The sequence below is a fragment of the Panicum virgatum genome, chromosome 3K (assembly GCF_016808335.1).
Source record: "Panicum virgatum strain AP13 chromosome 3K, P.virgatum_v5, whole genome shotgun sequence".
In the NCBI taxonomy this organism is placed as follows: Eukaryota; Viridiplantae; Streptophyta; class Magnoliopsida; order Poales; family Poaceae; genus Panicum; species Panicum virgatum.
Window position 1 is genome coordinate 16,189,148 of NC_053138.1, and position 12,640 is coordinate 16,201,787.

The following is a 12,640-nucleotide window of genomic DNA, read 5'->3' on the forward strand; positions in this document are numbered from 1 at the left end:
AACGGGCACCTAGCTGACGGGACAAGAGAAGACCTCCCCTGTGTCAGAGGAGCAGCAGTACGCATATCAGAGGAAAGATTCGCTACCACTGTAGCCACAGTCACGTTGGGCCCACCTGTCGGGGCATCAACGTTCTATGTATCCGCTCCCCTTGATCTATAAAAGGAGGGGGCGCCGCTAGAAAACCTCAGGCTGCGCAAGAGCCAAGGCCAGCAGAGGATAGGTTGATACACACCACCAAGAACAATACATCTCCCAGTGGACGTAGGGTATTACGCTCCGGCGGCCCGAACCACTCTAAATCGCGTGTTCTTGAGTCCTTGTCCCAGCATAGATCCAGCCCCATCGCCAAGTACTTCCCCGAGTACTCCCTCACTGGGAATAGGCGGGTGCGTTCCGCCACCCGGCTGTGGGTACCCCTAGAACCCCCACAACATTTTGGCGCCGTCCGGGGGGACGACAGGCGTTGGCTGGATCTTCGGGCTTCTGGGCCGTGTTCATCCTCTGCAACGACGAGCGAGAAGATGAAGGAAGGCAGGGCCACACTCACTCCACCTGTCTTGGCACCGGCGCGGCAACGCCCTCGGTGCGGCGGCGCACGACAGCGACGCCTGCTGTGTGTCGCCACTGCGACACCTCGGAGCCGGCATAGCGGCGCACAGCGGAGGCGCCGCTGGGCGCTGCTGCCCCTACGTCGACTCAAGGTTTTCTCTCAAGCAACGGCCACACCTCCTCTGCGGTGGCATGGTGTCGGCTCAAGGCTTCCTCTCAACATGGAGCCTGGAGCCGACGGCCATCCCGGAGGAAGTGGACCGTGTCGTCCTGCCGTCTCCAGCTCCGGAGATCCACCTCAGCGTTGCTCGGTGCTGCTGCAGACAGGACCCCGCCGCCTCGCGCGGGGGCCCCTGGCGCTAGCACCAAGGACAAGCCGGCGAACGACCGCACTTCTCCACGCGTCGCACCGGTCCATCTGCTGCGCAAGGGCTCTGGTTTCCATCGGCAACGGCGACGGCAGGGGGAGGGGGCCTCTTCCATTCAAAGCCAAAGAATTTGTCTCATGCCATGTAAGCATGTGACAGCTCTTTGGCAAGGAGGGGTCCCCCGAGCTCCCGAGGTGATGCTGGATGATGCGGTTCAGGCACGTCCAGGACGGCTTCACCTCCGAAGAAGAACACGCTGTATAGCATGCAGCCGTAGGTTACTCCTAAGAAAGGAATGAGAGATTTTCTCCTTTGTAATAGCGTGGCGTCTACGGTGTGTCCAGAGCGGTCAAGGTCCGACCTTGTAAACCCGACCTCTGGCCCTATCACACAAACAGGCAAAAGCGGTCCGGAGCGGTGGAGGTCCGACCTCGTAATCCCGACCTCCGATGTATACCGTGACAACCACAATAATAAAGGAGATTTTCTTTCTCAGTTTTACCTAGGCTCCACCCTGATTACATTTATTCGCTTTGGTTTAACTATTCTTTCCTCTTGACCGGAGTTTTTATTGCTAACAATCCAAGTTAAGTTGCTGACTTGTGGTCAGGCGAAGACACCCCTTCTAGCTGGAAGGCAGTCCGGACCCCTAAGGACCTACTCTGGAGAAGTGGTATTTGTATCCTGGGGTAGAGAAGCTCCGCGTGGCTTAGCCTGGTAATGTACCCTAAGTTTACGTACTTCACTACCCTGATACAAGTACTCTAGTATCCAGGACTGCTGTCTTTAGAGGTCCCGGGCTCTCTTCTAGTATAAGGCTTGGTTTCTTTGCACCTTACTATGAGGTCCGGTAACATGCTTCATCGGATTGTCAGCAACGGTCGCTCCAAGTCCACTCCGGTGGCCCGCTCCGGCGGAGACCGCTCGCCACGGTCGCTCCAAGTCCACTCCGGTGGCCCGCTCCGGCGGAGACCGCTCGCCACGGTCGCTCCAAGTCCACTCCGGTGGCCCGCTCCGGCGGAGACCGCTCGCCACGGTCGCTCCAAGTCCACTCCGGTGGCCCGCTCCGGCGGAGCCCGCTCGCCACGGTCGCTCCAAGTCCACTCCGGTGGCCCGCTCCGGCGGAGACCGCTCGCCACGGTCGACAAAAGCCGGGTCCGGGAAGTGGTGCTTGCTCCCTGAGCGATCCGAAGTCTGTGTAGCCGCTTAGCTTGGTTCCGTACCCTAAGCCTACACCTTCGTCGCCCCATGGAGAGCGCTCTAGTACCTAAACCTGGCAACAGGCATACCGGCCTCAGGGGTCCGGGATGCCCGCACTCTCCAAGAGCACACCAACGCAATCAAGTTGCGTAGGAACACATCACGGTGGTGGCCCCACCCGCGGGTTCGTACCTCTCCCGAGGTGGGCCCGGGGGCCACTGTCGGTACCCCAGAACTGGGGTACCCCCTCTTGCTGTGTCTAGGCAAGAGCCTTAGTAGTCATCCTTGACTACAACCAGACAGCCGGACCCCTGCGGTCCGAAGTCCTGTCCTCCCGACAATGGTCCGGACCCGTTCCACGGCCGGGGAAGGTCCGGGGAGAGACAGGCGCTCAAGCGCAAGCAGCCAGGGCTCCGGACCCCCCGAGGAGTCCGGACCCCCGCGGGGTCCCGGACCCCTCATAGGGTCCCGGACCCCCAGCATAGCAATCGGACCCCCCTCCAAGGGAAGGTTTCGACGTCCCGCCTCAGGATGGTCCGGGGCCGACACGTGTATGAGGCCCTTGGTCTCCATATTGAGGTCCACCTACCTTCGCATTCATTGCGGTAGGTGGACGTCCGCATTGATATAACTGAAGCCGAGGCGTTTGACTAGCCAGGGGACACTATTGATCGCGTATTACCAAGGTAGTGGGGGCACTGGCGCCGCCCACGCCGCGTCTGCCAGGCTGCCGTAACAGATGGATACGACGGCTCGGCTTCGCCCTTTATGACGCTGCATAATAGCCTCAGCAGGCCACGCCGCAAGCTACGCTACTCCAACGGGCACCTAGCTGACGGGACAAGAGAAGACCCCCCTGTGTCAGAGGAGCAGCAGTACGCATATCAGAGGAAAGATTCGCTACCACTGTAGCCACAGTCACGTTGGGCCCACCTGTCGGGGCATCAACGTTCTATGTATCCGCCCCCTTGATCTATAAAAGGAGGGGGCGCCGCTAGAAAACCTCAGGCTGCGCAAGAGCCAAGGCCAGCAGAGGATAGGTTGATACACACCACCAAGAACAATACATCTCCCAGTGGACGTAGGGTATTACGCTCCGGCGGCCCGAACCACTCTAAATCGCGTGTTCTTGAGTCCTTGTCCCAGCATAGATCCAGCCCCATCGCCTAGTACTTCCCCGAGTACTCCCTCACTGGGAATAGGCGGGTGCGTTCCGCCACCCGGCTGTGGGTACCCCTAGAACCCCCACAACAAAGGGCAAACTAAAATGAAATTAATGATGGTTTTCCATAGTAATGCCTTGAATCTATAAAACCTATATAGTTGATCCCCACTAAACATCATTAACTCTGATTTTCCGGCAACCACATGAAGCTACATCATCACTTAAATCTAAACCGTCAGATTTTTATCCTACGTGTTTTCCTATACATCCGATTGAGCCAACAGCCAAACTTTTCATTTATTAGTTGGACATCCACCATCTCACCCACTCACACAAGGCCCTGCATCTTCTTATCCCACCCCACCGCAAAAACTACCAGCAGGACCAAGGAGTTTGCTCATGCAAAATCAAGATTCATTTATATGGGTAGTTTATATTCTGCTTTCTTAATCCCTCAATTTTTTTGTCGCCAACCCCCTTCCGCCTGTCTTCCCCAACCATTACTCTATTTCTCTTCCCCAAATCGTCTGCATCCTTCCACTTCCTATGTTTTTTTCCAATCGAATGCCCCCTACACCAACGATTCTGATTTGGCACCTGCAGTCTACCAATTTCTCCTCCATCTACTGTGCCGAGGTAAGAGCTTATGATTCTTCCTGTGATTATTTATAATTGTGTTTTCATTCACTTGATTCTTCCCTTTGGAACTGCCCAGTACATAATTGAGGCCCTTATGAGGTGATTCTTCTCTTCTTCCTCCGTTCAGTCGCTCTTCGCATCTTCGCCGCTATGGCTGGGCGTTCGGGTTATCCGAACATTTCGGGTCGGGTTTTTCGGGCGTTTAAAATTTCGGGTTTTGAAAACTGGAACCCGAAATTTGCTGACAAAAACCAGAACCCGACATTTCGGGTACCCGAATTTTGGGTTCGGGTTCGGGTAAACCCGAACCCACCCGAATTGCCGACCCGCTCGCCCCGCGCCGCTTGGAGCAGGGGAGGCTTGCCCCACCCCACGCCCGCCGGCGCAGCTCCTCGGCCCGGCGCAGGTGAGGAGGGCCGCAGCGCTCCTCGCCCGCCGGCCTGGCGCAGATTCACCTGAGAGAGGGGCCGAGGAGAGAGGGGAGTTGGAGATGGCGTTGGCGGGCGGCCATTGGGAGACGAGGAGCTGGGCCGAGCCGAGGGGATAATATGGAGGGGGACGAAGGGCGCAGAGGGAGCCGGGTGACGGTGAGGGCGGCCGCCCCGGCGGCCACTGCGGTGAGGGCGAGATCCGGAGCTGCGCCGGCTCGCCTGCTCGCCGGGGAGGGAGAGGAAGGAGCGGGAGGCGCCGGATGCCTCCATGGATCCGGTCGGAGAAGAGGAGAGGGGGGCCGGCACTGGATCCGGCCGCTGGGGGTCGCCGCGAGCAAGGGGGTCGCCTCGAGCAGCACCGTCGGAGGAAGTAGGCCGTGGTCGCGTGCGGTGGCGCGGGGACGGCGGCCGGTGGGCGAAGGGCGGTGGCGCGGCGGCGGTCGGCGGGCGAGGGGCGCTGGTGGCCTTGGCGACTCGCGAATCACGACTCGGGTGTAGTGGCGGCGTGACTGACTGGGCCACTGGGGTGTGGGGTGGGCTGTGCGCCTGTGCGGCTGGGCTGGGCTTGCGTCTAGGTTAGGGTTAAGGGTTTCGTGGGCTGGGCTGCAAGTGCCATGAGTAAATATACATGGGCTGGATTGTATTTCGGGTATTTCGGGTAGTTCGGGTACCGTGGTCCAATACCCGAACTACCCGTAATATTTTCGGGTACCGTAGGTTAGAACCCGAAATAGGGTTCGGGTTTTTCGGGTTCGGTCTCGGGTTTTTCGGGCTCGGGTTTCGGGTATTTTGCCCACCCATGTTCGCCGCCGCCACCCCACAGAAGACGACGCCGTCACCGGATGTCGCAGTTGACCGCTTCCACAGTCCGCTAGCCGCCACCCCATGGGCGTCGGTGCATTTTTTTATTCTCTAACTAAAGAATAACTCAAAAATCTATTATTTTTCATCTAGGAGATTTCTCATATGGCCTTTTTTTATTAAAATCTATTATTTTTTGTTTTTTAGCAAACTCCATCTAAGTGTTTATTTGTCTTCCTACATGCTCACCATAGCATTTTATTCAAAGTATTATTCTTTTTTTTATCATAATGTATCGAAAAACTCTCTCAAATCCCGCAGCAACGCGCGGGGAATCACCTAGTTTCAGCAAAAAGAAGGACCTGTGTTTTCGTTTTGCTGTCCAAGATGTTCCATTTTGACATGTCACAACTTAGATGGCAAATAATTGCTTATTTAGTACACGTTCTACGCCAAACTTTGCCTAAACCTAGAATTAATTTGGTTCCCTCCACTATTCCAGGCCAATTTTTTGTACTAGTTTGCATACAAATATGGACCATACGGATTACGTGCACATACACCAAACAGTACTGGTTTGCATACAAATCTAGACCATATTTATGAACAGACCAACGACGAAGATATGATATCACATTCTCTCCGAGCCCGTGACAGTAAAATTGAATTAAAGCAGTAATTTCTGATGAACCCATGTAAAGAGGCCGAGCTGGATTTCCAAAAAAAAAAAGATCAGCTGGCGAACCCATTTCGCCGGCACGCCGGGCTCGTTTCTTCTCCACGAAGCCTTTTCAAAATCCAAATCAACTCCCCGCAGACGCCCCCAAACAACACCAAAGACCGCCGCTGCCTGCGCACCACCCAGGCCTCAGCTCGAGCCCAACGACCGGCGCCTAGACGCGGCTGGGCGGTCGGCCTCACCTCCCCTCCCCCGCGCCTCCCTCCTCCGCGTCTCGATCTCGCCTCCCGCCACCCGCCCAGATCTCGCCATCCCGGCGCTGCGGCCATGGAGAACCTGATCTCCCTCGTCAACAAGCTGCAGCGGGCCTGCACGGCCCTCGGCGACCACGGCGAGGAGAGCGCCCTCCCAACGCTCTGGGACTCGCTGCCGGCCATCGCCGTCGTTGGAGGCCAGGTGCTCGTCTTCCCTTCCCTTGCACGCGTTCTGGGTTGGTTCCTATCGGATCTGGTGCTGCCGCCACAGTTGCGCGGGGCGGATCTCGCGGGTTGCTGGTGGAACCGTGAGGATGAGCTGTGGGGTTGGTGCTCGGTGGATCTGCGATTGCTCCGAGATCAGGAAGCAGATTTCGGTCGCTTGCAAGTTTGAGTCTGGAGTAGTTTTGATGCGCACAGCCGCCCACCTGATTGCTTAGTTTTTTAGTTTCTGACTTCCCATTTATTAGGAAGCTAGTTAATAGTCAGATCAAGTAGGGTATACGACTATGCTATGCTCACATGCTGTGTCCATGTACTTAAATGATTTCCTATGAACTGGATTCGTGCCTTCACGAACATTTAAGCTCAGTTCACCATGCATAATTCAATTAATGTCACAATTTGACGTTTGAATGTTGCTGGTATGATTGACAGAGTTCTGGCAAATCTTCGGTGTTGGAGAGTGTGGTCGGGAAGGATTTCCTACCGAGGGGTTCAGGTATGGTTGTTACACTAAGACATATTGCTGTTGAATTCAGTGCTACCTTCTATTTTTTGATGTTTGGGAAGGTTAATGTTTTGGTTTGAATGCAGGCATTGTCACCCGGCGTCCGCTGGTGCTGCAGCTCCACAGAATTGATGGAGACAGGGAATATGCTGAGTTTATGCACCAACCCAGGAAGAGATATACAGATTTTGGTAATTCACCTGTTCTTTTCACTTTGGAGCTGCACAGTTTTGTGCATGACTTCTAAGATCTATTATATCGAACACGCGAAGTATACTGTCAGTTATGGTGTGGACTACTTGAAGTTCACAACGCGCATTTGACATCTGAAATGATACTGTATTTTTTATTCTCTTACCCTAATTTTTAACATGTTGAGCTTCCTAAACATGTACTAGAGCCCATTCTTTTGCTGGGAAAATGATATTTTGTGCTAAATTTGACTTATCTGTACTCTTATCTAGAATCGTAGTTTACCTGAATTGGTACTTGGTACATGATTACAACTGTACTTTTGCAGCTGCTGTGAGGAAGGAGATAGCTGATGAAACTGACAGAGAAACTGGTCGCTCAAAGCAAATATCACCTGTCCCTATCCATTTAAGCATCTATTCTCCAAATGGTAAGATACTGACTCTGGGGGAGTAGCAGTATAGTTGGGAACACTTGGTTCCGTTGCATCATAACGTTGGCATTGTTCTATTTCTAGAGTTATTTTTGAGGAAATAATTTCTAGAGATTGTTGTTTTGTTGGGATGGGGTTGTTGGTTTCCTGAAACTTTTATGAACTAAGTTCGGCAGCCGTACTGTATTTGAACCCTACTAAGTGATTTATCTGATTCCATTTCCATGCACCTTATGTTTCTTGCTTTGGCTAACAATTTTGTATTATTGCAGTTGTGAATCTGACTCTTGTTGATCTTCCTGGGCTTACTAAAGTAGCTGTTGGTAAGTGATTGTCAATTATGAGCAATTGTTCTTTGATTCTTCTTTAAGAGTTTTTATTTTTCCTAATTTTCTACTGGCTTTTACACTTTGCAGAGGGTCAACCAGACAGTATTGTTCAGGACATCGAAAACATGGTTCGATCATACATTGAAAAGGTATTGTTAACTACGACCTAGCTGCATTTTGCATGTCAACATTTACTGACTATGCTTGCTTCAACTGGATAAGATGGTCGTCTGTGCTCATGCTCAAAGATGCAATCACTTCTCCAGTTCCTATTTAGTTTTACATGCCTTTGTTTCTGGCCATGTTGTTGCACCTTTGAGCTATTGGTTTATGTTTTATGTGATGCTGCAAAATCTGATAGCAATAGCCTTTTCTGGTGCTTTTCAGCCAAATTGTATCATTTTGGCCGTTTCCCCAGCTAATCAGGATCTTGCAACTTCTGATGCAATCAAGATTTCACGAGAAGTTGATCCCAAAGGTATGCCTTTATTGCATCCAATTCAAATAAGTACATGATTACAATGGGGTTAATGGCATATACTTTCTTATATTAGCCTTATTGCCTTCCTTATTAAGCTGTGAAGATCAGTTATAAATCAGGGTGCAGGCATATAAATATGTAATGGAGTAATGCTGCTAGTATAGTCTGAAGGTTATAGGATGGAAATCAAATGCATTTCAGCTATTTGATTTCTTTCATGGATTGTTTTGATCCTCCTGAGCTGCCAAATTGCACACATGTATTTTAAAACTTACTTTTTTGATGTGCACTTTTTGGCATGTTAGGAAGCTACATCATGGATGGTCCTGTGATTTTCATACACTAATTTCTTTCTGTCCATCTTTATTGAAAATTAATTATACTACTCAGATACTTTTCTATTCTTTTTTGAATTAACTTTGTTGATAAAAGGAATTCAATAAGCTCACTTGAGTATTTTTTGGGTATATTTTTGAAGTATTTGCAAGTTTCATGAAAGTTAATTGCTATACCCTTGTCAGGTGAAAGAACCTTTGGTGTGCTTACGAAAATTGATCTGATGGACAAGGGTACTGATGCTGTTGATGTAAGTTTGTATTTTTTGTTGCTAAATACCTCATAGTCCCGCATAAGGCTAATGATTGCTTGAAATTGAATTCTCTTTTGCAGATACTAGAAGGAAGATCTTACCGCCTCCAACATCCATGGGTTGGTGTTGTTAATCGATCCCAGCAAGATATCAACAAAAATGTAGACATGATTGCTGCTAGGCGTAGAGAGCGTGAGTATTTTTCCAGTACACCTGAATATAAGCACCTTGCCCCTAGGATGGGTTCTGAATATTTGGCAAAGATGCTCTCAAAGGTATACCTTTCCGCTTCAGTGTAGATGCATGTATTGATAGTTGAATTTTTTTGACTTCATAGGGTTTTGGTTTCTATGCAGCATTTGGAACAAGTGATTAAATCAAGGATTCCGGGCATCCAATCTCTTATAACAAAGACAATTGCAGAGCTGGAGACTGAACTCAATCGACTTGGAAAGCCCATTGCTAATGATGCTGGGGTAAGATAACCTGTAGCCTGTACTCCCTCCTAATAGGTCAAAGACGAGTGCATATTCTTTTTTATATTTTGGATTATCCTCATTGGTGTTCCTTTGTAATGTTATTTATTATCTACTATTAAATATGTTTACCTTCAATTCTCGTGCATTCTGTTGACCAATCTATTCATACATGATGTGTGATGTTGCCCCTCCAACAGTGGTTGACATTTTTTTCTTTGTTGGTACTGTATGTCTTGTACTCTTGTTTACCTACTATCAATTCATACTAACATGCTTTGATGCTGGCGCATTCTGTCCTAGAATGAGGGTTCTCACACATCATTTTGCTCTCAATAAATCTTTTCACAGTGTAATCATACTGTTTACCCAAAAGTTAATTGACTGTATTTTTTTGGTAACTTGCAGGGCAAGTTGTACACAATTATGGAAATATGCCGTATGTTTGACAGTATTTACAAAGAGCATCTGGATGGAGTGTATGTTTCATCCCCCCCCCACCCCCCGCGTTGCTCCCTTCTCTTTAGAATGGAACATTTTGCTTGCTATGTCTGTCGTGCCTTTGTGGATCATCAATGATAGACTGTTTAACTTTTAACTTCCTAATCTATAAAGGCCTATAAACGTGCAGTAGCATTTAAGCTTTCCTCTAGCCAGGTTTGTCTGCAACTTGTGACGAATAAGGCTGATTAGGTTAGAGTGTAGATTTGCACTCTCATCTAGCTTCCTTTGACGAAACAAACCATCTATTAATTAAGCTTGTGGCATATGGAATGGACACTATGCTTGGCCTGGTACATTCAAGTTTGCCGCCATTGTAATCATCCTGTTCACCACATGATTCTGTGTACTAATATCTTGTGCACAAGAAGCTTAGATATGGAATTTCACTTCGGTTAGACTTGTATGGAATTTCACTTCGCTTAGACTTGTATATATGCACAGTGAAAAATTAACATGCATAATCCCCCAGTGCCAACACCTTCGATGCAGCATCCCTGGTTGTTTCTATTGAGAAACTCTCGTCAAGCAGTTTTATTTATGTTTCTGAATCCAATATTCTATTATGTTATCCAGGCGCCCTGGGGGTGAGAAAGTTTACCATGTCTTCGACAATCAATTTCCTGTAGCAATTAAACGGTTGCAGTTCGATAAACAACTCTCAATGGAAAATGTGAGAAAGCTTATTACAGAAGCTGATGGATACCAGCCTCACTTGATAGCTCCAGAGCAAGGATATCGACGCCTAATAGAATCTTGCCTTGTTAGTATCAGAGGTCCCGCTGAGGCAGCTGTTGACACGGTATGCGAATTTACTTATGCCTGCTCCAATTTCTAATTCAATATGATGGCCTCAGGACCTCAAATAATTTACTTGGAACTTTCTCATTGATGCGCTGCTGAATCCATTGTAGCCTTGATAGTTTTGGCTGTTCAGGTTTTCCCATCATTGCAAAGATTTCATTTAAATTTGCTTGTTCTAATTTGAACTGTGTATTCGTTGTTGGATGTTGGAATGCAGGCAATAGCATTTTTTTCTAACTTGGAACAGGGTGTCAACACATTTGGAAATGAGAAATGATGATTTTGCTTCATATCTTTCACTTTGGTTGTGTTGGTTGATTAGGCAGAAATATTTCATTACCCTGGCATGGCTGCCATATATCAAAACTATTCAACTTGGCATAAGTTAGTTAGGCGCTATTTTAATGGCTAAAATTGACCGATCACATGCGGCGTGTTACGCCAAGTAGACATTTTGTGGAGGCCAGTCTTTGCACCATTATTTTTCAGTAATTTTGTGTTTGAACCTCAAACTTAGCTACTCCATCACAAGTTTTCTTCATGGATGAAAATATCAAATATTGTACTGAAATGCTGTAACATGTGCCACCCTTGGCAAGTTGTAGTCATGGACTGAAGTGTGTCTTCCCTCGTTGGACTTCGTTATCTTATTTGGTAATACTACCTTTGTATATTTATAATACAGGCTAATTTTGTCACATTGGCAGGTCCATTCTATCCTGAAGGACCTTGTCCGCAAGGCTATGAGCGAAACACATGTAAGTATTTCTTGCTATTAGTATCATAATAAAACTATCTAGACCAATACCTTATATCAGGCATGCCTGCACTCTGCAGAATTTGTAAGCATGTTTGGAGTTTTTTGTTACTAAATATGCAAGCAGGTTACTAAACTGGTCTCTCTGCAGGAGCTGAAGCAGTTCCCCACTCTTCGCGTGGAAGTAGGCAATGCAGCTTTTGAGTCATTGGATAGAATGAGAGATGAAAGCAAGAAGAATACATTAAAGCTGGTTGATATGGAATGCAGCTACTTGACTGTGGATTTCTTCAGGAAGCTTCCTCAGGATGTTGAGAAGGGTGGAAATCCAAGCCACTCTATTTTTGACAGATATAATGACACTTATCTTAGACGAATTGGTAAGGCCTATTTGCATTTTTGCTTCATTGATTGTTTGGTTTTTGCTATTTACTGTCCAACATCTCACTTTACTAAACAATTATCAGGACAAACTGTTCTATCGTATGTCAATATGGTGTGCGCAACGTTGAGAAACTCCATACCAAAATCTATTGTTTATTGTCAAGTCCGTGAGGCAAAGCGCTCACTTCTCGACCACTTTTTCACTGAACTAGGAGCAAGAGAGGTGAGATACTTTCTTCATTTGGAAGGTGTATGGTCATGTTACTGTAGCCATAGCTGGTGCTTCCACTACTGTATAACATAGCGGGTTGTCTCTGTAGTTCTTACCACTCCTGAATGCCTCATGTTTGCCCTATCAAAATTTTCTAACATTTGTTATATGCAGATGAAGCAACTTTCCAAGCTTCTTGATGAAGACCCTGCAGTCATGGGACGAAGAACTAACCTCGCTAAAAGGCTGGAACTGTACCGGAGCGCCCAATCAGAAATCGATGCAGTTGCATGGTCCAAATAGTCTTGCTGGCCAACTTACCCTGTTCTTGCATGATCTCTACTCCTTGTTTGGTGATTCTCCCCAAGTCGGGGGTCATATATAGCTGTTTTTTTTCCTGTTGTAGGTCAAGTCATTTAAAGATCACCGCAGCTGTACGGTGTCATTTGGTTTGTGCTTTTGTTCCTTGTGCTTAAGGATCTAGGGGACACCAGGCTGCTGTACTTTTGTATCACGACAAGTTCATATATTGTGCTTCTATTACCGTATATTCTTTTATTACGTCCATGTGCAGCTATATAGCATGTTCTTGCCAGTGTAAAAAATAGGCACCAACAGCTGGGATACTGGTCTTCAGAAACCTTCAAATGCCACCGCCCATGAC

At 48.3% G+C, this 12,640-nt stretch overlaps 1 protein-coding gene across 1 annotated transcript; it reads left to right on the top strand.

Moving 5' to 3' along the window:
• Positions 1-5,924: 5,924 nt before the first annotated feature.
• Positions 5,925-12,537, top strand: LOC120697887 (dynamin-related protein 5A). Its single transcript, XM_039981262.1, has 16 exons — positions 5,925-6,291; positions 6,747-6,810; positions 6,906-7,010; positions 7,340-7,441; positions 7,717-7,767; positions 7,861-7,922; positions 8,161-8,251; positions 8,776-8,840; positions 8,924-9,118; positions 9,200-9,319; positions 9,728-9,798; positions 10,397-10,622; positions 11,332-11,382; positions 11,533-11,761; positions 11,849-11,988; positions 12,151-12,537. Exons 1-16 carry the CDS (start codon positions 6,163-6,165, stop codon positions 12,277-12,279), a joined length of 1,830 nt encoding a protein of 609 aa, XP_039837196.1. The 5' UTR covers positions 5,925-6,162; the 3' UTR covers positions 12,280-12,537.
• The last annotated feature ends 103 nt before the right edge of the window (positions 12,538-12,640 follow it).

Excerpts from the sequence above, each read along its gene's own strand:
- LOC120697887 (XM_039981262.1), top strand. The coding sequence starts at position 6,163 with ATGGAGAACCTGATCTCCCTCGTCAACAAGCTGCAGCGGGCCTGCACG. Across the intron at positions 9,320-9,727 it reads CCATTGCTAATGATGCTGGG|GGCAAGTTGTACACAATTAT; the intron begins GTAAGATAACCT and ends GGTAACTTGCAG. Across the intron at positions 11,762-11,848 it reads CACTTATCTTAGACGAATTG|GACAAACTGTTCTATCGTAT; the intron begins GTAAGGCCTATT and ends AACAATTATCAG.